The sequence below is a fragment of the Melitaea cinxia genome, chromosome 27 (genome assembly GCF_905220565.1).
Source record: "Melitaea cinxia chromosome 27, ilMelCinx1.1, whole genome shotgun sequence".
Taxonomy (NCBI): domain Eukaryota; kingdom Metazoa; phylum Arthropoda; class Insecta; order Lepidoptera; family Nymphalidae; genus Melitaea; species Melitaea cinxia.
In genome coordinates this window covers 4,737,894-4,765,313 of record NC_059420.1, presented here as the reverse complement: position 1 = coordinate 4,765,313, position 27,420 = coordinate 4,737,894, and the positions used below count along the sequence as shown (strand labels likewise).

The 27,420-nt window shown below is 35.3% G+C and overlaps 1 protein-coding gene across 1 annotated transcript; it reads left to right on the top strand.

The window, feature by feature from the left end:
• The first annotated feature begins 9,116 nt into the window (after positions 1–9,116).
• LOC123666881 (piggyBac transposable element-derived protein 3-like) lies at positions 9,117–16,689 on the top strand. Its single transcript, XM_045600905.1, has 4 exons — positions 9,117–9,441; positions 9,616–9,726; positions 13,282–14,925; positions 16,679–16,689. The coding sequence occupies exons 1-4, from the start codon at positions 9,117–9,119 to the stop codon at positions 16,687–16,689; spliced, it is 2,091 nt and encodes a 696-aa protein (XP_045456861.1).
• Positions 16,690–27,420: the final 10,731 nt, after the last annotated feature.

Sequence of the window (27,420 nt, the reverse complement as noted above, 5' to 3'; positions counted from 1 at the left end):
TAAAGATTTATTACTATTTTCTTTGTCAACGGCACATCGTATTTCGAAATAGCCGGGCAACTTTTTTCGACGATGTGTCGGGTGGCATTAGTCCGCGTTCTTACAATTTTGTCAGGAATGTTTTTTAATAACTGCCTTCCGCACACTCGCACACTCGCTTGCTAGTATCAAATGATAGAAGATGAACCTGGTTTCTCATCCGAGGCACTTGCTGCTCTCAAACTTTTGTGCACAAATTCAACACAGAAGTGGAAATGCGGACTGTCTTTTGAAGAAATGGCCATTCGCCAAAAGGTTGAATGAAATAGCAAAAATTATGTTATGCGGTTACCAGCGCATGATGATGTTCTTCCCGTTGCTAAAGAAACATTGGTATGTATGCTAACTTGCTTAAATGGTAAGTGGAAACTTCTTGCGGACTATTTTCTTGTTAATGGGACGACTGCTGAACAAAAAGCGAACTTACTCAAAACTTGCATAGGTTTGGTAAGTGTCTTGTTGTTTCGTCAGTAACATTTGACGGTTGTCCAGCCAACTTTTCCATGACTAAGCTATTATTGAGATGTCAGGTAGATGGTGAAATAATAAATCCCGTATTTTTAAATGACAACAGAAAAATTCTTATATTCCCCGACCCATGCCTCATGCTAAAGTTGGCAATTGGGGGATAAGTTATTTTTAAAAAATTCTGAAGGAGCTACTATTTCATGGAATCACGTGAAAATCTTGGTCAAACTTCAGGAAAATGAAGGATTTTATTTAGAAAACAAAGTCAGAAGTGCACACCTACATTTCAAAAAACAAATACAGAAGGTGAAACTGACTGCGCAATTGTTCAGTGAATCTATAGCAGTTCTATAAAGATATACTCGTACATAAATTAGAACAATATAGTAACTGTGAACCATCTATAGACTTTATTAAAAGATTTACCTTGTTCGACATAATGACGTAGAATTTTCCCAAAAAGTCGTTATTTACATAGCAGGTTTTGTTATAAAAGTATTGGCGTAACAAATTAAATGCGAACAATGCTTATCTTCACTGCATAAAAATGAAAAAAATGAAAGACAACCTTCAGTACATAAAAGATAAGGGTGATCTGCGTTATCCGTCAAAATCTGTAATAATTTGCGAAATAGCCGGTATTCAAAAAAAAAAATACAAATAAAAAAACATGTTGCATTACCTTGTACAGGAATGTTTAAAAAAATTATTGGACTCAAATTATTTGATGATGAATACGATTATTCAGATCAAACTATTTGTGAGAACCATTACTCTCTTTTAATTAAATCAATAAGTAATAACTATTTGAATGCAGGTATTCATTATGCAACAAAATCTTTTACAAACCAAAATTGACAATAAGAAATATGTACAAAAAATTAATTATATTCAAAGGACAATAAAAACTTAAATTTTGATTAACTTGTTTAATTTTATTTTTTCATGAAATCATGCTAAATAAGTTCCGTTCAACTCCCAAGGTCGACTAAGAGTTAAACAGAACATTTTTTCAGGCCACTACTTACAAAATATTATTGTCGTACTTCATGCGAGTACCAAAACTCAAAAGCAGAATAAAATATATTTAATAAAGAATCAAAAACCCAGCTGCGTAAAAACTGAAAAGAAAAACAAATGTGATTTTGACAGTCGGGACCCATTAATAATTATTATAAAGAATATAGATTGATTTAAATATAGGTCCTGATCTGTCTCCATCTTTTTTTTCAGTTATGCAAGCCTGCGTAAGGCGGGTTTTTATATTTTTTAATTAATTTAATTTATTTAAAACTTTCAAATTCTTGTTTGGAGTTTCTTTGTTTTGCCTCAAGGCCATTTGCAGTTAATAGACCCGTATAAATATCAGTTCTGGCAAGCTTTTATGTAATTCTGATTGAAAAACGATATGAGAAATCTAATTTTTTTTAAATACCTACCTACCTATTTAACAATTCGCCACATGAAATAGTTTGTTTATTTTAATTTTTTTTTTTATTTTTCCCATTATAGTGACCAAAATCGTCCATATTGATTTTTCCAAATTTTATGTTTTCTACGACATTTGCGCCGTAATGTGGAATCAAATGACGTATTATTTTTCAAAATCGGCACATGCCTTTGCGTGGTTAATTATTTTGTTTAAACACTGTGGCACAGTGCCGTAAAGGTACATACATAGACTGATAAACACGTTACCCTCCTTTGCGTTGCGCATTTCAGGGCATTTGTATTCCACTTTTTTACTAATTTCTAATCAAATTGAAATATCAGAAAATATTCATTCATATAACTAAACCATAAGGGCATTTGCGCAATGTAAGTTAAAAATAGCATTGTCGCGGCAGTTATTACTACTTCATCATCTTCCTGCCCTTATCCCACTTATATAGTAGTGTATTACTACTTACTTATTATAATAATATAGCTCCTTACAAATTTTACACCTTGGACCACACGGTAAAATCAATGTGCCATGTGAAGTATGACATCATCATAAAGTGAAATCTTCAGCTGAACTGTGCTCGCACACCACACTTGCTTCAGAATCTTTTAACTAACCGCGCATCTAAGTTTCATTATAATTATTTCATGCTCATATTTTAATTGTAATATCGTTTATTTAATAAATTAAATTCATCTTCACATTAAATCTTATTATTAATATCCTTCATATAGGAATCATACAAAACTAAGTGCATATTTTACGAGTACGTAAATTATATTACTGAGTAAAAGTTAGATAAATGTGACGTTATTAGGATAGGTTGAATAATAATAGTTAAACATTCTAGTGACCCTATATTATTGTTGACCCCGACGAAATAGGAAGTTTGGATTTTAAAACATTGAAAAGGAAAATTTTTTTTAAGGAATTTTAAGTGGTGATTTTAGGGTGTGCCACAAGTGATAACAGCTAGCAAAAATTATAATTTTTTTACTATTAAAAATATAAATCATGATGAATCCAGCGATGCCGATGCCGGTACGGAAGTATTGCTTGTAGGCGTTAAAGTACCGCCATTTTGGCCAGAGGAACCCACTTTATGGTTCGCTGAAGATGAAAGCCAGTTTACGTTATCTCGAATAACAACCGACGAGACTAAGTTTTGTTATTTGGTGGCTCAAATAGATCACCAGTATGCAGCTGAAGTTAAAGATGTCATTACTAATGCGCCCGTTGAGGATAAATACTCAAAACTCAAAACAGGTTATTAAACGCCTATCTGCCTCAAAACAGAAGCGCGTAAAGCAACTTTTAATGCACGAGGAGCTAGGCTTTAAGAAACAGTTTTCATTTAAAACTAATATCCATATTAAATGACAAGACGTAAACAATCGTCGCGCGTAGGTATGCAATCTTACGGTACTTGCGAACACATTAGTTAAACTGAAATGTTTTAAAACGTTTAAAAATTTGCCAAGCAAAAGTCACGACTAGAAAAAAGACCTCTTTAGTTATTTAATAATGTATAAACAGTACACCTCATTCTGTTACAGGCAAATCTCCCTCAGAACTATTCTATATGAGACAGTTTACAGACAAGGTATCGTCAGCTTCAGACATGGAATTTAAAACAATTGAATGAAGATGTAAGAGATAGAGATCTTCAATTAAAAGAAAAAGTCATGTCATGGAAACACCAGCGAATCACCAACTTCTAGAACAAGGAAAAAAGAACTCAATGGACTTCGTAATAGATAAAAAACGCTGTTAAAATGGTAGAAAGGGGTAAATTATCTACATTTGCAATCATCTAGCGAGTGGTTCGTCTACAGGAAAGTTAGGTCTGCCGGCTATATTGACTACAGAACAAGTAGCTGGACTTGTCAGAAGAATCATACGTTTGGCTGATGTGGGAGTGAGTGCCAATGACTTCAAAGATGTTGGTGCGTACGGGCTGTATTATTCTGTAAAATTAAGAATATTCCAAACACTTTCAATGATGCCGAAAATGCCGCGGGGAAGAAATATAAAGAATGATTATAGGTAGTAAGTGTTAGTCTCACTTTTTTTTTCAGTTTGTTCGCGCAGCAAAACCCCTATCTCCTACATATCCCTGCCGTAAGGAACTTCGTTTCAATGACGAAATTTAACTTTACACAGTGACTGGGTAAATATATCTTGAAATTTTTCATCGCTACCCACATAGCTCTAATTTATAATCTTAGCATAATTTAGAGATCAGTTTAACACATTTGGCGCCGTCCACTCGGATCCGAGTATTTCGCACGTTCATTTTCATTAGGCCAATTGAAGTTCGGCATCCGTGGCTAGCACGTGTTGCTTTGCGTGGCATCTCTCGCAATATCGTCTACTTACGAAAACAATTATTATTCTAACGTGTGAGTTCTGTGTCCAATCACACGAAGGTTTTTTTCGTGCCAAAATGGACTGAAAAGCAAGGTTGTCTAAACGTCGCCTGTCCAAAACGTCGAGAAATAGGTATTGATTGCGACTCGGAGTTCCTTGGTACCGCCCACTCGGATCCGAGTTTCTTTCCGGTTCATTTTGCATATGCCAGTCGAAACACGATATCCGTGGAGAGCGCACGTTGCTACGCGTGGCATCTCTCGCAATATCGTTTATTTACGAAAACAATTATTGGATTTATTGTGAAGTGTAGTCAGTTGGGTAGAATAGTTAGTTTTGTGTCTAAACACATGAAAGTGTTTTTCGCGCCAAAATGGACAGAAAAGCAGGGCCGTCTAAAAATAACCGATTTCTTTAACATTTCTCTTGAAAAAAAGGCGTCGAAAAAGTGACGATTGCGACTCGGAGTTCTCTTATGAAGATTATGGTAAGGATAGTGAGGATGTGGCGAATATGATTCAGAAGGCTGAAAGAAATATTAAAAAGTGTCCGAAACAAAGATTAACCGAAGGATATAATAAAAGCAAGATTAAAACTATCGATGAGTGATGAGATGATGAATGATGACATCTGGGAGACATTTAAAAAAACACATAAAAATCTTTTGAAGTGTACGCCACGAGAACAAAGGGGAGTTTTACCTTACTTTCTTAATGAAGAATATTACTCGTACGAAGACTTGTATATTTGTTTGAAATATGATTTAATAGTTTTACTATCGAATATGGATTCCAAACCGAAAATTCTTGATAATTCTAATTCGTCGAATTTATTACAACTTGCACAGTCATCATTTGCTAAATTACCGAGGATTCAGTTACCAAAGTTTTCTGGTAAATATGAAGACTGGCCCATATATCAAGACTTGTTTTTGGCGCTTGTACATAACACAACAATTAATGATGTGCAAACGCTTCACTAGTTAAAAACTAGTGTGATACAGACCCATAGGAATTATTTATAGAGCGTTTCGGAAATAATAAAATGATTGTTTTTTCAATTTTAAAAAGGTTATTCGGCCAGAAGAAAGTTTCGCATCCGCTGGCTTATAAAATTAAGAATCTTCTAGACATAACTACGGAATGTGTTAGTAGTTTGAAGAATTTAAATATTTGTACAGATATATGGGATCCTATTTTGATATTCATAGTAGGACAGAAATTTGACTAGACTTATTAAAAGAATGGGAAGAATATTTTTATATTTTTATAAGAAGAACGGTAATGAAATGCCTTCATGGGAGGATTTTAAGAATTTTCTCGAGTCTAAATGACGTACACTCAAACTAATTGTATAACAATATTTATGTATACAGGGTTACTTGTAAAACACGGGCATCCTCGCAGGACAAGATAGCTAACATCATAAGTAACAACATTTGTTCTACGACTTTTGATCATTTGTTAGATTTCACTTTCATGCAAAAAAAAATATTAATTTAATTTTCCATTTTTTTTTTAATTTAAATTTTAACATTCATAGGCTCTTGAATGCCCATGCCTTTTTTTATTTAAATTTTAATTTTCAAGCGTTGAGGCGTATTATTTTCAACATTGCATTCGAATTACGAACTAAAGCTTATTTTCTCTATTTCGATGGTGAGTCCACAACTGACCGTGAGAGATATATATAATTATATAATAATAATAATTAGAATAATTATTAGAATTAAATTAAATAATAATACTAGAATAATCATTTACGACTATTTTTTTTTTTTTTTAGCTTTTTTGTTTTTCCTCATCGAAGTTCCTGACTATGTGAGTTGTCTTGCCGCATCCGGGTACCCCGTTTGTCCATCTCAGTTGCGGTAGCCTCCAAGCCCCGAAAGCGCCTTCGGCATCCGGGTCACTCGTGATGGTTTTAGCCATCCTGAGCACCCTATCACCCAGCATCACTCTCGTGCAATAATCTCGTGCGTAATTTTCCATTTGAATGTTATAAACTCTACGCGCATCTCAAAGATTAGGTAATTACCACTTGCGGGTGTGAATGTGACGGGGGGGGGGGGTAAGGGATGAAGCGGCGCTAGCGTCCTTGAACTAGGCGCGGCGACTTTGATGCGCCTGCGTCATACGATCTTGTGTGCCACTCGTATTTATTTTATTCGTATCGACCGATGTATTTTATCTGTACTAAAATAATTTTATAGCCGCTATTCTAATGTCGAATACACGGAAATGGTGAGGATGCTGGCTAGGTGTGATGACAATGTGTCGGAAGCCTGTCGGTAATATGCAGCTAGGTATCGGAACTTACCTACACCGAGCCGTGAGACAATGTTAGCAGCCACACAGCGGCTACGAGATTACGGCCAGTTTGAGCACAGGATCAGGGATAGTAGCCGTCCCCCAAGGCACACTGTACATGAAAACGTAGAGATCCTGGACTTCTTTGAGGCGGATCCCGCAGCGAGCACTAATGACGCAGCGCGAAGGTTCAACGTGTCACAGTACTTCGCGTGGAGTGTCATTCACAATGAAAGCAAATACCTATTACACCTTCATCGTGTTCAGGAACTCACCGAATCTGACAAATCAGCACGAGTGAATTTTTGTAACTGGTTGCTTGCTGAAGGGCCTACAATTTTTTAGACTGATGAAGCCACACTTGGTAGAGTGGGTTTATTCAATACACACATAATATGCACAATAAAGTATCTTTCTTCTTCTTCTTCTTCTTCTAATCGCTCCGATTTCAACTGTAAGGGGCAAACCACAAACTTCTAAGACATTTCATGTCACAAACAGAGATAATGAAATTCATCAAACCCAGCGCCCTAATACTCATTTACAACCTTCATGTTCCTATTGCAAAGGGGGTCATTACATTTATAGTTGCAAAGATTTTGCGAGGCAACCAATTGAACAACGATTCGAAATTGTAAAGAAGAATTATCTTTGCTTTAACTGCCTTATACCAAATCACAACGGATACAATTGTAAACATAAAACGACATGCCGAATCTGAAGAAGAAGACATCACTCTTTATTACACCAAGTAAAAAAGACAAACGAAGTACAAGATACCTTAAATTACTTAGATTGCCAAAAATTCCAAGACTTACTTTTCATGGTCACTATCAACATTGACTTGAATATAGGGACACTTTTATTTCTTTAATTCACTCAAGATCTGATATAGATCATCACTTCAGCCTATCGCAGTCCACTGCTGGATATAAGCGTCTCTAAGTGTGTTTTTCCCATAGCCACCACGCTGGTTAGGCAGGTTCGTGACCGCAGGGCTGGCTTTGTCGCAACGAAGATGCTGCTACCCGTCTTTGTCCTGAATATTTAAAATTCAGCAGTTGGATGGTTATCCCGCCATCAGTCAGCTTTTTAAGTTCCAAAGTGGCAGTGGAACTGTGTTATCTTTTAGTAGCCTCTTACGACACCCACTGGAAGAGAGGGGGTGGCTATATTCTTTATTGCCGTAACCACACAGCAATCTGCTATAGATAACATTAATAAATTGCATTATCTGCGTACGTCTTTTAAAGATAGTGCTTTACTGGTTATTGACAGCTTATATACAGACTTCTTTCGGCGGTAAGCTGGGTTGGTCTCGACGTAACGAGAGCGCCACGGAGACAGGTATCAATAATAATATTTCGTAAAGTACACAGTCTTGTAATCTTACCATAAAGTCTCTTAATAACGACTATAGAACTACTATCGACAGTCATATTTTACCTCAGACTACCGAAGCTTTACCATCCTTCTTTTATTAATATTAAGGATGCTCCAATTCCTTCAGGAATAAATCTAGATAACTCATCTTTTAATAGGCCTGCAATTATAGACATACTAGTTGGGGCCGACGTTTTTTTTACAGTCTTAGGAAAAAATTCAATTGCTTAGGTAAACATTTACCTAAAATTTACCAAACGAAACTGGGTTTGTTGGTGTCAGGATATGATATGATTTTTTATTTTTATTTTCGGCGCTCGATATTTCGACATTAACTGTTCTTGTTCAAGATAGCACATGGTAAATATCCCGTTTTTAAATAATTTGATGTCATAAGCCACTTCAATTGGTATCGACTGCTTGTTGTTTACGTGCCATGTTTATAAAAAGTGACATGTTTACTACAATTATTTTATTGTTACGGTTACTAATTGGCTTGGCTAATAGCACAGGACAGAGAGAAGTGGGCATCACTGGAGGAGGCCTTTACCCAACCTGGGGACCTTGTTTAACCTAAGTAATTTAGTATAAGTAAAAGTAAATAATTATAAGCAACTGGTAAAACTTTATAATAATATATTAATAATAGTTTCTCTTGTACTATATAGCATGGTCAAATAAAGGCTTTTTTATTTTTATTTTATTTATTTATTTACAGTTACTAATGGCTTTAAAAAAGGAAGTTAATAGAAGAAAATAGGGTATTTAACGATGCCTGGACAGATTCATATTTTTTTATTAATTGCAATGGCAAACCGCTATGCTCAATATGTCAAAAAACTCTTGCTATACGAAAAGAATATAACGTCAAACGGCACTATGATACCAAGCATAAAGCTAAATTTGCTTGCCTAGTGGGTGAATCACGGAAAAATAAAATTAACGTACTCAAATCTTCAGTTAAGAACCAACAAAATGTTTTTAAAGTTCAAGTTCAAAGGAACGAGTCGAGTATACGTGCACGTTTAAGGGTTGCGGAAATTCTTGCGAAGTCTGGCCGACAGTTTACCGACAGCGAAGTTGTAAAACAATGTGACATAGTTATGGCTGAGGAGGTATGCCCCGACCAAAAAAAGAAATTTGAAAATATAAGTCTTTCTGCAAGAACGCGTACCCGGCAAACTGAAGATTTAGGCAATAATTTATGTACAGAATATGAAAACACAGAGAAGAGTCAGGAAACTCCTCAAGCAAAAGATAGCGGACATTCTCAGACCTCAAGAGATGAACAGCCTCTCGCGAATATATCTCATGCGCCGAGAAACCGGAAAAGATGCAGTTATACACCAACAGACAAGGCTATAAAGCAGTTGAAAATCATTAGCGATGATGCTAAAAATAACAGCGAAGATGAATTTGACTTATTCTGTAGAAGTTGCAGTTAAAGCGAATGCCACTACATCGAGCTTTGATTTGTCAACAGAAATTACAAGAAGTCATGGTGCTAGAATGGCTGCAGTTCATTGATACATGATCTATCTCATGATTCTACGCGTTCATCATCGTTGTCACATAGTTCTTAAGCCTATGTAATGTCTCCAGATACTTATCAACATGAGCAATATCCTCCGTCCATTTCTCAGTTCCAATTGGCACCTATTCAAACTTATGATCATCATGATGTCCAAACACCCATAAACACTCAACAAATTGGTGAGATACTGCCCACAACTCAAGAAAATAATACTTCGGACTGCTCCAAACAGCTATGAGAAACATTGTGAAATATTAAAAGAATACACTAAATTTACTTAATTCGTTTTTTTTTAATAACTCTATATTTTACTGACCTTAATAAAATCTCGTAGTACTATCCATATCGCTTCAGACACTGCTTCGAAAAAAGATGATATTGAGCATCTCGGTACTCTGTATAATGCTTCGAATGATCCAAAACAATCCCCAGTAGCAAGATGTCTGAGAACGATTTGCAATTTCACTCTTGCGGGCAAAGAATCCTTCATCATAGTATTTTCTCTCTGAATTAACGGTGTAGGCTACCTGACATTTATTATTTGTTTATATATATTATATTAATTTGTATCACACATATATTAACTTTTATTATTTAATTTATAAAATATTATTTTATATACAGGGTGGCCGATCACTTGACGTCATAAAAAAAAATTTAGGTCCGGTATGTTGTGGGGTATCCGAATCACCCCCATGTATGTTACGCGATTTTTTATAGTTTAGGAGTTATGAATTTTTTTCGATTTTATGAGAAATTTTGACTTGACCATCTTAAAAAATTTCTAAAAAAAAAGCGAACATTTTTTTAGGGTTTTATTTTTTGAAACTGAATTCGTATAAGTTATACTTTTATGCATAAAATAATCAGCTTCGTCACTTTGATGAAAGTTATGAAAATGTTGGTCTAAAGTCAAAAATCTACGTTCCGTGAATTAGGACTTAAATTTTCAACTTTAAATTAAAAATCTAAACAGGTAACCTTATGATTTCTTAGTTAATCTTAAAAATGCGCCAGACTCTCAGCTTTCATAATAATAAAAAAAAAGCCGTACTTAATATGGAAAATTTGGCTAAAATCGGTCTTCAAAGACAGCAAGGTGGAGAATTCTTAAAATTAGCCTATTGATTAAAAAAATTTTTTTATCATTCCTAAGGCTAATTAATGATTAGAAAATGCTGGAAACCTATTTTGTTGGTTGGATAAGAAAAGTTTTAGGCTTTTAAGTAAGAACGAGATCATAATGTTAAAATTATTTAATATTTTTAAAATTTATAATAAATGTTCAACGTGGCCACCTTCAGTAGCAATGAAATAACGAATGGTGACACAAGTAGCAGTAAACACAATGTGAGCACAACTGAGATCAGTAACTAACGAACTAGCTTTGATCGGTTGCGATCGGCCTCTTTGCCACCGAGAGTGAGGGAGATAGCAATATAGTTTCTTATTCTTTCAGCCTATTGTTATTGCAAGTAAAATTTGCCGTTTTTTTACGACGGTATAGAATGTGTATTGTTTCTGGAACTGGCCACGTTGAACATTTATTATAAATTTTAAAAATTTTAAATGATTTTAACATTATGATCTCGTTCTTACTTAAAAGCCTAAAACTTTTCTTATCCAACCAACAAAATAGGTTTCCAGCATTTTCTAATCATTAATTAGCCTTAGGAATGATAAAAAAAATTTTTTAATCAATAGGCTAATTTTAAGAATTCTCCACCTTGCTGTCTTTGAAGACCGATTTTAGCCAAATTTTCCATATTAAGTACGGCTTTTTTTTATTATTATGAAAGCTGAGAGTCTGGCGCATTTTTAAGATTAACTAAGAAATCATAAGGTTACCTGTTTAGATTTTTAATTTAAAGTTGAAAATTTAAGTCCTAATTCACGGAACGTAGATTTTTGATTTTAGACCAACATTTTCATAACTTTCATCAAAGCGACGAAGCTGATTATTTTATGCATAAAAGTATAACTTATACGAATTCAGTTGCAAAAAATAAAACCCTAAAAAAATGTTCGCTTTTTTTTTTTAGAAATTTTTTAAGATGGTCAAGTCGAAATTTCTCATAAAATCGAAAAAAATTCATAACTCCTAAACTATAAAAAATCGCGTAACATACATGGGGGTGATTCGGATACCCCACAACATACCGGACCTAAATTTTTTTTTATGACGTCAAGTGATCGGCCACCCTGTATATTTAATAAACAAGCATATCCGCACGATACCCGTAGTATATGGCGTATTTGACATTACTTATTTCTCTGGATATATTTAAATTCAAATTAGTCATTTCTAAAAGAACGCTCTAGAAAGAGTACAGAGCGCATGATCGAAAATTTTGACAAGGGCTAGCGAGAAAAACGTAATTTGGTTTTGTAATAAATAAAATTGTGGATATCGGATATCTATATTGTTCGAGTGCTAATCTGTAAATAAATATATTGTTTAACTCCTAAAGGTGTAACCATTGTAAGTTCATCAAATTTTGCTTCGTTCATGCGAAGATGATTGAGATATAATAATAATAATAATAATAATATCTTTATTCATGAAATCTGTTTACAATATAAGTTACACTGAGTCTTCCCAATAAGTTATCGTAGATACTTGTGGGAATGACTCGCAACTTTCCAAGTCTTTAACTAAGATTTCATACAAACGGCAACAATATGACACGATATTACAAAAAAAAAAAAAAAAAGAAAAACAGAATTTTGTTAGTAATTAAACTGCGCTTTATAAGTGAGTGAATGTGATCAAGAATGTGTTTGTGAGTGCGTGCGTGCTTGTGTGCGTGTGAGTGTGTATGTGTGAGTGTGTGTGTGTGTGTGTACATACATGCAAATACATATACTCTAGTTATTTACTTTACTTTTTTATGCTATTCTAACTAACAATTTTTCAACATCCTCATATGTTAGATCCCTTAACCACTCCGTTATAGCTTGTTTACACTTTCGTAATGTCATTGGATAAATTTTTATTTTATGATTAACCCATTCCTCCCCAGTGTCCTATTTTTAAGACACTATTTTCATATATTTTTTTTACATGTTAGGCCTTTTATTTTGATTATTTTTGATGAAAATCATATTTTTACAATATTCTTCTAACAAAATAATTTTTCTTCACTATAAAAAATGTTTACACAATTTTACTGTATTTTTTTTAAAATGATCTTTTTTGTTACCTCAAGAAGAGCATTATGTTCCGATTTTAAATACCGTAAAAGAAAAAGGTTACCGACTTCAAAGTACATAAAACTGATTTTTAGATCTCTATCAAATATATAACAAATAAAAACAAAAACAAAATATGATTTGGGAACTTGTGGTATACATTAAAAATAAGCCGTACTATAAATATGACACTGGGAACATGTCTGTACAATTTGCCGCGAAAGCGCGTTCGATCCTGTTACGCTACGTACAGGTTCAAACGTGTCAATTGTTTGTTTCTTGCGGGTTTTGCTTGTTTTTACATTAGTCGATAAGTCTACGCCGAACACATTATATCTCGTGACACGATTGTGATTATTTCTTTTATCGAACTAGAGTTAAAAAATTGAATTGTTCATAAGGTTGAAAAAGGTAAGTAAAAATATTTTTATTTTGTTCTTTATCAAATATTATACCTATTCGTATTGATAAACGTGTAGCTATATTTTTTATTATTATTTATAGGTCATGGATCCAGTAAAAAAAAAAAACATTTAAAAAAGCTTTGAAGGTGTCAGAAATCATAGACTATCTTCAAGATATTGAAGGTTGTAGTGATGATGAGTTGAATGACATTGAAGTTGCCATATTGCCTCCGGATGAAGTAGATGAAATGACTGACATAGAAGAAGGTCCTGAAGACGACATGGGAGTTTCGTCAGTGTCAGATGTAGCTGGTCAAGTGGAATTTTCGTGTACAATTGATAACGACGAGGAAAATCATCCTACTCAAACCACATCTCGGACAAGGAAGACAGTCACTTGGCGTAAGTGTGAAGCAGTATATTCTGAAATACAGCCGGAATCTAATACTGCTCAAAAATGTTTAGAAAATATGATTACGGAGTTGGAATCAGCGGTAGAAATATTCGAAAATTTGCTGTGTAACGATATTCTAGAATATATTGTACAGGAAACCGTAACCTACGCCAAACATTATAAAAATGATTTGAACTTCAATATAACTGTAAATGAGTTAAAAGTCTTTATAGGAATTTTGTTTTTCTCTTCGTATCACCACTTACCTCAGAGTAAACTATATTGGTGTAGAGATGATGTTGTACACATCCCATTTGTTGAGCAAGCAATGTCTCGTAATCGTTTTGACAAAATTAAATCCTTTTTACATTTCAATGACAACTCAAGAATTGATAATACTGACAAAGCTTTCAAAATTCGTCTATTTATCGATAAAGCTAATGAATCATTCCGAAAGTTTGGGATATTTGAATCCAATTTAGCTGTTGATGAAATGATCGTCAAATACTTTGGTCACCATGGAATCAAACAATTTATTAAAGGTAAACCAGTGAGGTTTGGGTACAAGTTTTGGGCACTGTGTGGAGTCTGCGGATATTGTTATAACTTTTCGCTTTATACAGGCAAGGATGCTCAAATCCCTGCTAGTACTGGCGACGGCTTGGGTTCAGCAGTTGTAAAAAAGTTGCTTGCTGTATGTACAGATCCCAGAGCACATGCAGTCTATTTCGATAACTTTTTCTGCAGCATGCAATTGTTGATTGATTTGAAATCTCAAGGGTTCAGAGCTACAGGGACAGTCAGAGACAATAGAACTAAGAAATGTCCTATCATGACCAAACAAGAGATGAAAAACAAAGACCGAGGTTATTCCGATCATCGTTTTGATAAAAATAATGAAATATTATGCGTGAAATGGCATGACAATAATGTAGTATGTCTTTTGACTAATTTTGATACTGTTGAACCTTTTGTAAAAACTAATAGGTACTCAAAGAAAGAAAAGGCCAAAATAGCCGTGAATCAGCCAAGGCTTATTCATAATTATAATAAAAACATGGGAGGAGTGGATAAACATGATTGGCTGATTTCTAAATATCCAATCCGCTTTAGAGGTAAAAAATGTTATTGGCCTCTAGTCACCCGTATTTTAGACATGTACCTAGTGAATGCATGGATTATTTACAACCAGGCAAATAAAGATGAAAACATCCCTCTGCTAGATTTTAGACGAAGGGTTTGTTATTCTTGGATTAAAAAATTGGAAGGCAAGGCAAGTAAACCTACACCAGGTTCTTCAGAAGTTCTTTTACAACCTGTCAGATTTGATAATTTTGGTCACTACATGACGAAGAGGGACAAACAGAGGCGTTGCCAAGGACAAGGCTGTAAAAAAAAAACCTCTAACCTTTTGTGTTAAATGTGAAAAGACACTTTGCAGTGATTGTTTTATACCTTATCATACAAAATAAGCCCATCAATTTTTTTTAAAACAGTTTGTGGTCATTGTTTTCAAATAAAGCGGATTTTCTAATAATTGTTCACTTTCATTATTTCTGATCACATGTCCCCATTGTCATATTTATAGGACAGGCTGACTCAGCAAGGAAGGTAATTTTTTTATTTTATTTTTTGTCAAAATATTTTTTCTTAATATATTATGAATTTAATTTAAAGATTTTATCAAAAAATTCCAATGTTTTCGATGCTTGGGAAGTAATGGGTTAATAGAATTGTATACGTAAGCGGATTGGCTATCGTACTGACGTTTGGCAAAGACCGTTCGATAAGAATATGACGGTGCAACTAAGTCTTTCCTACGTTTTATAGATATGCATCTGGATCCTCTTCTGCCAATTCTCTCAATAGACGGTTTGACGCTCCTAAGGCTTAGGAGGGCCTAAGGCTTAATTCAAGATAAGCTTGAGTCACAACACAAATTGTCAGTTATTGGGACGATTCGTAAAAATAAAAAGGAATTGCCTAAACAATTCACAAGAATAAGAGAAAGAGACGAAAATCCAGTTTATTCGGGCACCAAGGCAATTGCAGTCTCGTATTCTATGTACTGAAAAAAGGCAAAAACGTCCTTCTTTCTAGAATGCGCTATGATGCCCAGATCAATGGATATTACAGGTAAACCAGAAATAGAACTAAAGGTGGTGTTGCTACCGTGGACAAAATTGGTGAGACAACGTTGCACTGTAACACGGTAAAACTGTTTTGCATAGCGACATCTGGATCTAACGGCAGAACTACTATAGATTCTAGTATTGTGATTTGCCTAGTGAAGCTTTGCAAGTGCACTAGATGGCGTACTTGAGAGTTGCTATGTGTTTACACGGTTTTTTTTAAACATCGTTTAATGTTCTGAGTCGTTTTTTCTATTTAGTTTAATCATCGTTTCATATATTAATATTTATTTCATTGCGTAGGGTTTTGTTCAAATTGTGTGATAAATAAAAAAAATATAGATTACTTTCGGTTTGCTGTAATAGATGGATTTGGAAGTTTAGAGTGGCAACACTGCCAGGTTGAATGATTTTTCTTCGACAGTGATTTGAGAAGGCGAGAGAAAAATTCAGGTTTCGTTTTTGGCCAGGTTCGCCTGATTATAACTACAAAAATTATGTCTCTGGAGAGAGAATAATATTCAAATAATTATCTCAACAAACATGGTGAGTGATTTCGATATTTTGGTGGACCTTTTACTTTGTGCAATCTACTCTGCTACTGTGTGGCTACGGTAGTAAAGAATATAGCCACCCCCTCTCTTCCCGTGGGTGTTGTAAGAGGCGACTAAGGGATAACCCAATTCCACTACCACCTTGGAACTTGAAAAGCCGACCGATGGCGGGATAGCCATCAAACTGCTGGTTTTGAAATACAAAGGCCGAAGACGGGTAGCAGCGTCTTCGGTGCGACAAACCCAGCCCTGCGATCACCAACCCGCCTGCCCAACGTGGTGACTATGGGCAAAACACATGAGTTTACGCCATTTTTGGCACGAACTTGTGGAGGACTGTGATAGGCAGAAATTATGATAATAATGAATCTACTCTGCGAAGATTTCAAAACATTCTCTTGAATATGCATAGGTCACGATTCCGCCACTTTGACAACGTGTTTTCTTTGTTTCAGGGTTTAACTAATTAATAAATTTATTAACTTAGAAAGACAATAACTTATTCATTTAAAAAAAATAATTAAAAATGCACTTACAAATTACAATTATATATTGAAATTATAACTTGAAGTTTAAAATGGAACTTAAATTAATTGAGTTACAAACCAAAACTCAAACTTAAAACAAAACTTACATCATATTTCGATTTCATTCTGTCATTTTCGTTAATGTTCAATCATCGAAGCCTGGAGCTTTGAATCTGGAATTAAATACCACCTGGAGTGGATATTTTCAATATTTTGAAAGCTGAGTTTACCTTCTTGGTACTTCCTGTGGAGAATCTTAACACCCGGTGGATGTTCAGAGCAATTAACATAGGTGATTTGTGAGTGAATTAATGAAGAAGAGGTAATTTGTGAGTGAATTAAGGAAGAAGTCAGTACAGACTTTATTACTACTTCTACGATATTCTAATTCTGGTGGTAAGCTCGTTAAGTTCATTATACTCATCATATGTTATAAATATTAGTAAAATATTAAGGAATCTTGTCTCTACGACTGAGCAACATTAGACAATGTTTAAACAGTAATTTCTGAAGTGATTATTTAAGGGTTGGCTAGATAGGCTATTAGTTATTGAAGGTAAGTTAGTGTTGTGAAAACTGGAACTAAAAAACCTTAATTGTTTGAAATATTAGGTATACAAATAAGTTTTAGGACACTTCGATTTTGTATCATAAAAGCTATTCTAAATTAATTCAAAGGTCACGCTCACTTATCATAGATGGCGCTTGATGAGTATCGAAACGTAAAGGAGTCATAAACATAACCTATAAATTCTGTAAATTAAACATGCAGACCGATAAGCTATTTATTAGACACTGCATTCGCTATGAATTCCACCAAGGAAAAAGTGTCAGGAAAGCGTGTGAATCGATATGTTCTGTCCTTGGAGACAACATTGTATCTAAAAGTACATGTGAGTATTGGTATAAGCGATTCAAAGAAGGTGATTTCGACGTTAGTGACCGTGAACGCACCGGGCCTCTTGTAAAGGTGGACGATCAGGAACTGCAAGCGTTGCTGGATGAAAACTCTTGTCAGACGGAGAAACAACTTTCGGAACAGCTTGGAGTAACTCAACAAACTGTTTCTTATCGTTTAAAAGCAATGGGTAAGATTCGAAAAGGAACAAAGTGGGTACCACACTTTCTGACTCAAGAAAATAAAAACAGCCGTCTTAACATTTGTGTGAGTCTTTACAACAAGCAACATAGAAAGTCTTTCTTGTGGAAAATTGTGACCGGCGATGAAAAGTGGATTTATTTTGGTAATCCGAAACGTAAATATCATTGGGTTGACCCCGGCGAGCCGACAACATCCACGCCAAAGCGCAATGTTTATTGTAACAAAGTCATGCTGTGCATATGGTGGGATATGAAAGGCGTACTGTATTATGAACTTCTCAAACCTGGTCAAACAGTTACTGCCGATCGCTATTGTCATCAATTGATGCAAGTGAATCAAGAAATTGAGAAGAAACGTCCATTTTCTGGTAAAGGAAAACGTCCAGTAAAACTGCTCCATGACAACGCGCGGCCTCATGTGGGTAAACCGGTCAAGGATACGTTACTAGCGCTTGGATGGGAAGCTGTACCACACGCGGCGTATTCACTAGACTTAGCCCCATCCGATTATCATTTACTCCGGAAAATGCAGAACGATTTGTCTGACGTGCGATTCAAAACATTTGAAGAAGTAGAAAAATGGGTCGCTAAATTTCTCATCTCGCAAGACGAAAATTTCTTTGCGAAAGGGATCCGCGAATTACCTGAGAGATGGCTGAAGGTCATATAAATAACTGTGTTTTACTTCTTTTTTAATAAATCTTGAATTTTTTAAAAACTGTTCTAAAACTTATTTGTACACCTAATACTAACTGGTTTATTATTCAAAACTTGTCCAACTTGCTTCAATAATTGTATCCAGACCTAACCTTAAAGATTATTATTTTCTTTGTCAACATACATTGTATTCCGAAATAGCCGAATTATTCCGAATAGATACATAAGGAAATCTAAAATATGGCAAAAAAAGCTAGGTCTGCATCTCATTGATCTATGTATGCTGAATGCTCATGCCTTCTTAAACATAATTCGTACAACTACAAGCTTGGGCGATTTTCAGTTAGAAGTTATTAGGCAGTTAATAGAAAAATATAAAACGCTTGATTTGGAAGACTCGCTCCTGACCACTTCTCGATCCACAAGTGCACTAAGATTGTCAGCACATCTTGCCGATCATATGCCAGAATATACAAAAGACAAAAAATCAAGAGCATCTTTTGTATGCCAACATACAAAAATAAATAAAAGGCGTCGGAAAGAATCACGCTTCATGTGTGAAATTTGCAAAGTAGCACTATGTATCGTTCCATGCTTTAAAATGTACCACAAACAAAAAGTTTTAGTTTAATTGACTTTATCGATAGATAAAAAACATGTGTCCATCTCTAAAATGTCTACGTAGTAATAATTTGGCTTTATTTTAGGCTAAATCTTAGGATTTACCTTAATTCGTTCATTTACAGTAACATAAACATTACACACATTTATATATCAACACATTATATGAAATTTATACACATAAATATACATTTACACCTTTTCACTTATATCGATATCCTATTGACCTATCGATGCAACGGATATGGATAGCGTTCACGCTCCGCACTGTAGACAAAACTAGTTTGGCTGGTGTCAAGTTTTGTTTTAACATCCACATTCGGTAGTGATCACTATCCAATTATAACCTCGTTTAATCTTAATACACTAATTAACAACTGTACAAAACTACCTTCTAAATACAATGTATCAAAAGCCAATTCTGATACCAGGAATCAATTTAGTAATAAGATTGACTTAAAACTTAATCAAAAAATATTAGTGATTATTTTTGATGCATTTATCGAGAGAGCCAATGAAGTTTCAATGAAATTCTGTATCTGTGAACGGGCACTGAATAAAGGCATAACTCCAAGCGACTATGTTTTAAAAACTATATGCTTATCTGGCATGGAGGCCGAAATTATAGCAGAGGAGTTAAAAAAAAAACAGTAGAGATGTACAATATTATCTACTGAAAACTAATCGTAGATGGCGATTCAAGCACTTTCCTCAAAGAAAGGCCATAGATAGATTTAACAGTGAAAAAATCGAATGCATGAACCACACTTAAAGGATTATGTGCAACAAAATAGTTTCCGTTAGCAAAGATACGAAGTACCCACGGCCTATGAGGAAAATGCATACTACGCAAAAATTAGAAGATGACTCTGTGGTTGTCAACGCGAACGATACTTGGTATTATTATAAAGCTTTTATTCACTGACCATCTTGCCATATAAATAGCCATTTCCTTGAAGACTAAGTCTAATAACTGTAGCAAATAATGCAAAAAAACGTAATGATTAATCGAATCTAGGCCTTTTTTGAAGAAGATACCAATAGTAGAGCTGCAGCAGGTAAAAGAGAATTTATAAAGAAGAAAATGAGAAGAACCAAAAGCGGTTTTAAATGATACTTTAAAAAACTCGCATGGTAAGTTCATTTAAGAATAATTGAAAGTAAATTATTCAGTGAAGACGCTTTTGGGTAGTTTTTCCAAAAACAGATACTTGTCAATATAAAATTCATTCAAACGTTAATTACTTGACAAAGGCTTTAGAAAGGCGAAGATCATCACAGAAAGCATAAGAAGAAAGAATTCATAACTAGAAATAAGAGGCGAATGCAAAAGCGATATTTTAGTGCCCCATTTAGAGATGTGCACATAAAAGTATTTCTTAGAAACAAAGAACATGGAACAAAACGTACCCACCTTGTAGCAAATTTAAATTGGTACCATTAGAAAGGTCTTTAAAAATATATATATTTGTTGTATGGGGGCAATTTTGTAGCTTGCGGGGGAAAAAAGATATTCAATTTTGAAAATATCGATAATCCTTAGTAAAATCCCCACGCAGATTTGACGTTTGTGTGATTTTATCCGTTAGGTACTTTGATCTAATATGCGCTAGCATCGGTGTGTCCTATTTAGCATTTACTATATAACCGTATAGCCACAATCATCGAATGAGTAGTACAGTAGAGCCGACGTACACATAAGTGCGAGTGAAACAGAAAGCGTGTAGTCGCCGACGCCGCGCCACGCCGCCTCGATAGTTAGTACCTGTTTGGAACTGTCTTTGATCGCACGCATTTATCATCTTAGTTTATTTTATTCATCTACAACCTCGGCCTTCACAACGGAATTCAGTGTATTGCTTAGCGATTGGATTAAATATTACTCTCCTGCTTCGACGAAATGGAAGATCAACGCCGTGTATTGTGTATTACGTGTACAAGATCGGTACTTCGTGACCGAAACCGGCATGTAGTAACGCGAGCCTATTTGGAAGACAATCCAGGCTTCACCGAATACGTCATGGAACGGATTAACATAAATGAGGTAAATATAAACTATACACATAACTTTAGTTCATCGTGTTTGTGTCTTTGTCTTCACTCACATCTTTCGTGTATTTTTGTTTTTTTTTTTAAACATTAAGTTCTTTATTGTTTTTGTTACGTAACTTGAGTTTTTTTCTTTTCTTTTAGATAGCCCTTAATCAACTTCAGTATATGTGTCATCGTTGTTGGGTAGCGGGAAGACGACAGCAAGCCAGGTTCGAACAAGAACAAAACCAAGAACCAGCAAATCCAGAGCACTTGCAACCAACGTCTGTTCCAACTTATAGGAGGGTTGCAAATACGGCGCGTCACTGTTTATTCCGCGGGTGCATCAATCAAGAACTTCATAGAGTGTCCAGGTTTATAAAAGTATTTTTATTGGTTAACCATAGCGTGTATGTTCCTGAAAATGTACGCATTTGTACAACACACATCAACACAAGTGATTGGAGCTCCCTGTATGATAATGGAGAAACAATATTCACACCAGACCATCTCAAAGATATAATCGATACGTTACGAGATGCATATAAAGATAAGAATAATATCGATTTTGACAATATAAACAACATTTCACCTGAGGATCTACATTACCTAACTGGCTTAACACACCAACAATTCGAGATCGTTTTGAATGAAACACCGTCTCTTTTAGATCAATGTAGAAGGCCAAAAACTGCACTGGGGGTCTATTTATTAAAACAAAGGTCTGGTGAACCAAATCCACGTATAGCTTCTCAAATAGGTGTATCGCGTAAAACGATCGGTATTTTACTTGAAACTGCAAGAAACTGCTTGGCCCAAGACTTTGTTGTTCGCCATTTAGGTTTCAACCATATAAGCCGTGATGAAATTATAGCTCATAGCCTTGCAGTGCCGGCATCAATATATTCCAACCCTACAAACCCCGTAGCTATAGCTATTTGTGATGGTTCGTATATATACGTACAGAAAAGCAAAAACTTTTTATTCCAAAAAAGGACTTACAGCTTACACAAGTATAAAAACTTGTTAAAACCCTTTTTAATTACTTGCCCAGACGGCTATATTATAGATATATGTGGACCATACGCTGCAACAAAAACCGATGCTCAAATCATGAGTGAGATAATCAATGATCAAACGTCCCCAGTGCATATAATATTACAAACAGATGACGTTTTTATATTAGATCGAGGTTTTAGAGACTCTATACCAGATATAGAAAGTGCTGGTTATGTTGCCCATATGCCGCCAAGCAAAGATAGGCACGCCACACAGCTCACAGATATTCAAGCAAATAAATCTCGACAAATCACAATGGTGCGATGGGTCATTGAAGTCATAAACGGATGGTTCAAAAGGGACTACAAGATATTCAGACATACAGTTATTAACAAAACACTCCCTCACATATTTGAAGACTTTCGCATTGCGGGAGCCCTTATAAATGCATTTAGGCAGCGTCTGACAGACAACGAGCATGCCCACGCTTTTATCAATATAATAGCTCAAAGAATTACCGAACCTAATAGACTGGGCAATTATGTAGTCGCAGAAAACATGAATAGACAACGGGCGGTGTTCTCTTCAATGACGGCTACATCAATACCATTTCCACAATTGACAAAAGAAGACATCATTTTATTTAGTTTGGGAACATACCACTTAAAGCTCGCCAGATCATATGTTGCCGAACATTTGCGAGGTCGAGATGGTATATATAATATTGAACTATCTTCTAGCCCTAGCCCTAGTATGTCGCAGTATGGGCTAGTAACTGAAAACTGCTCGTTAGTAAGAGGCCGCATATTATCGAGGCACGTATCGAATAAAATATATTACACGTATATTTTGATCAAATTGAATGTCCAGGGCAGACAAGCCATCGAGGCCTATTATTGCTCTTGCATGACGGGCATGAGAACTCTAGGTGCTTGTGCCCACACTGTTAGTATACTATGGTATTTAGGTGTTGGCAGACACCAAGATAACTTCATAGGTCCGGCAAGTGCCTGGGATGATATAATCATTGAGAGTGACAACACAATTTAAAAATGATGTTGCTGTGTTTTAAAATAAAACTGCTTTTTAAGATTGATGTTTTTTTTATTATTCTTCTGTATCGAAAACGAATGCTAGGAAGGAAGCTAAGTCGGTTTCTCCTTAAACAGAAAAGCCGACCGGTGTTTTATCTGGTCTACAGAACGGAAAAAGGTGCCATTGTTATAACCATTGGAAATTAAAATGTGTATGATAACTTCGGTCTCCCATTCATTCATTCAGTCATTCTTTCATTTTTGAGTTAGTCAATTAAGCTTCTTCTAAATGACACCTAGTCTAAGATGCTACAACGTGGGTACGGGTTCCATACAAAATTACCCATTGTTCTTTAAAAGTAAGTTGTTAAACATGTTTGTGTGCTCAACATACTAATATAGAACATTTAATTAAACCTCAGTATAATGCATCTATTGTAGGCAAAAAAAAGTTATAAAAATTAGTGTCGCATTTATGCTGTGCTTGGGGAGGTCTATGTTCAGCAGTGGACTGCCATAGGTTGAAGTGATGATGATGATGAGTGATTATGCTGTGAAGCCAGAAACACAAAATGTTTATCGAGAGAGTGCTTTGCCTGTGAAGAGAAGGAATTAAACTATAAAAAAATTCTAATGACTCATAATTTGACCTATTTTAAATGGAAGAAAATATCCAAAGAGGTCTCCAAAGTCCAAAGAGGGTCTACGCCTGATAGCGATCGTTACTCATAGTAGGGAATATATCCGCCAACCCACATTGGGGCAGCGTGGTTGATTAAGCTCTGATCCTTCCCCTACAAGAGGAAAGAGGCCTATGCCCAGTAGTGGAATATTACAGGCTGAAGCGTATCCAAAGAGGTACTGATGAAAATAGGACTAAAGAAGAAACAAGTATTATTATACTACTAAATGTAACTAGTACAGCTTGTTATAGTATAAATGATAAGATAAGCCAAGCGGTTAGCGCAAACGACTACATTTGCTACGTAATGAGTATTTTTCCTACAACTGCTCATCCGAATTGCGAAAGTGACCTATGTTAAAAGTTATCAGTGTTTTAGCCGTGCAGTGTCAAAACGATTTCTTCAGTAGAATATTAGACATATGGACGCCTATTGCGGACAATAAGTTGATCAACATACAATCCCAGAACAACAAAGTGAGAAATGCTAAAATACCGAATCAATTTTCTACTATGCGTCTTGCCCTATAGATTCTGTAATTGTAAGTTTTTTCTTTAATGAACTACGGCCTTACCTACTACGTTCAAGGAAGAGAATTGGCATACCAATATGCTAATGCCTTAGAAAAGTGTCCTGAGAAGTGAATATGCAATAAGATGGCAGGTATTGAAGGAATGACAGGACTAATGAACAAGCATCCTATTTTGCCATTACGAAAACCCGAAATTACCAGCCTTTCTAAATTTACCAGTTTTAACAGAAACAACGTTATGATCTTTCATAATAAATAAATAAATAAATAAATATCTACACGAGTTTCCGCCGAACGCGGCCAACTAATGTGCCATTGTTAATGCTGTTGGAGATATCGTTCCCCCAGTATTTATTTTTCCAAGGGCCCTATTCCATGAATTGATACTAAATGAAGCTTTGTAGGAAACGTTGAATTTACTAACAGCCCGTCGAGTGGTTGGATGACATGGCTTTTATTATGCTAAGTTTTTCAAACTTATACAAAAATCGTTAGATGCATGAAATATGAACAAATACTAATATTACTTGACAATCACGAGAGCCACTGCACAATAGATGCTATGAATTTTTCGAGAGAAAACGGCATGGTATTAGTAACATTCCCTCCTCTCTGCACTCATAAATTGCAGTCATTCAACGTACGAGGGAGCGTTTTTATGTTCGCGGAATGAAGGGTTGAAATAAAAAAACCAAATTATTTTTCCTTTTCAATATATTCACCTGCAAGACGGACACATTTTTCAGATCTTTCAATTAATTTATTTATACCCTCATAAAAAATGTTTTGTCTTTGTCCTCAAAATACAAAGTAGTAAATTTTTTACCCCACAGCTCTTTTTTCATTTTTGGAAAGAAGTAATAATCACTCGGGGCCAGGTCTGGGCTGTAGGGTGGGTGGTTCAAAATATCGGAGCCCACTTTAAGCAGGGCAGCCAACGCAACGCGGGTCTTATGGACGAGTGCATTGTCGTGCTAAAGTAGCACACCTTCCGTCAATTTTCCCCGTCTTTTCTGTTTAATGGCTTCTTTTAATCACTCTAATTTTGAAGCGTAGTATTCTCCGGTTATAGAAACACCTTTATCTTTATAACCGATCAATAATATTCCTTCTGAGTCCCAAAAGACCATTGCCATGAGTTTCCCAGCTGACTGTGACACCTTAAACTTCTTGGGGGGTGCTGTGCCCTTTTTATGCCACTGTATAGTCTTGTTTTGACTCAGGTTCATAATGATGAACCCAAGTTTCGTCTCCAGTAACAATTCGACTCAATACATCCTTGTCTTCATTGCAGAGTTCCAAAAATGCACGTGAACACTCTACGCATTGTTGTTTTTGCGGCGGCGTGAGCATTTTCGGTATCCATCTTGCGCTGACCTTAGTCATGCTAAGATGATCGTGCAGGATTTTAACAAATGGTTGTATCAGATACGCGAACCATTTCTGCGAGTTGTTTCTTCTTTAGTCGAGCATCGTTGAGTACAAGTTTTTCGACTTTTTGGATAAGTTCTGGCGTGGTCACCTCGATTCTCTTGCCCGGCCTCGGGTCGTCTTCAAGGGATTCCCTTCCTTTTTTAAACAAACTGTGCCACTTGTACACCATGGTTTTTCCTGGACAAGAGTCACCGTAAGCCGATGACATCTCATCCATTATTGTCGCAACTGATTTTCCTTGCTTGGTAAGGAACTTTATAACGGCACGATATTCGATTTTTTCCATATTCACTTTTCACTCCTGATTATGTTGCTTGGTTGGCGATAGCTCAAAGACTAATAGTCTAATAACAATGAAATCTCGTATTTATACTAATTATGAGTCACTAAACACGTTACGATCCTAATGAGCCTAATCACCCCCCCTCCAACCCTCTCATTCCGCGAACTTAAAAACGCACCCTCGAAGTAGTAAACAGTCTTTTTAATACAAATCTTGTAGTCGCTCAAAGTGATCGGTTGCTTAATCATCCGTAGAACCATCACTATTCACGATGAAGTGAATAGGCATTTTCTAGTCAAGTGCGCACCATCTTAGGCTGCATATTCATTTACCATCAGGTGAGATCACAGTCAAGCGTAGTCTATATATTTAAAATACGGTCAAGTATTGCTACTCCTGCATATAATGCTTCACACATTATCAATAACGTCACATGGGGAATTTCATTAATACTCAACTGATTTTTCTCATTAGTATATCATTCTTTAGAGAAAAGATTAGACTTTCAAAAAAAGTAGCACTCGATTGTATTGGCGCTTTGCAATTCGGCCAGTTTTTATACACACATAAAATTGGCTCAGTTGTAAAAAATGGTAATAAAAATGTAGGTAGAAACAAAATTTCAGTCGATTTTGCTCCAGCTCAAGCAGCAAATGAATTTTTAAAAAACCCAGAAGTAAAAATGTGTAAATTCAAGAGTTCTGTCCCGATTTATAACTCGAAAGGTTCAAGTGAAGGGTATTCCGGTTGACTTGTCAATGGAGGAATTCGCGGTATAAGAACCAGATAAACGTATCTACAACAAAATCAAAAAAAGTTTTTTTTCGTAAAACGGTTCACAATATAGTCCTTTATGAATTGCCAAAACGACGTAACGGTAAAGTCAATATTTATCAAATTCCAAAAAAAAACGAATTAGCTTAAGAATCATTTTCAATTGAACCAGAAAAACGTATTATGAATACCGTTTAAATAGTTCTAATTATCTTCCTACCTCTTTAGAGCTATGATGATTTAGAGCGTATTTCTAAAAACAATATTTTTATTTTTAGAATATAGTTTGTTTGGCAATATTATAAAAACAAGAAGAACGTAAAAGCTTATACGTTGTTTTGGTCGTTACAAAATTTTGTTTTGATGCTTAGTTTAAAGAGCCAGTGTAACGTTTGTGTATTTACGTTTTATTGGCACAAACATTTTTGTTAGATAAATAATACAAATCAATGGCCAAAACGATGTATTACGATTTACGTTTATGTGGCAGTGCTATTTTGTTTGATTAGTATTATAGTCCA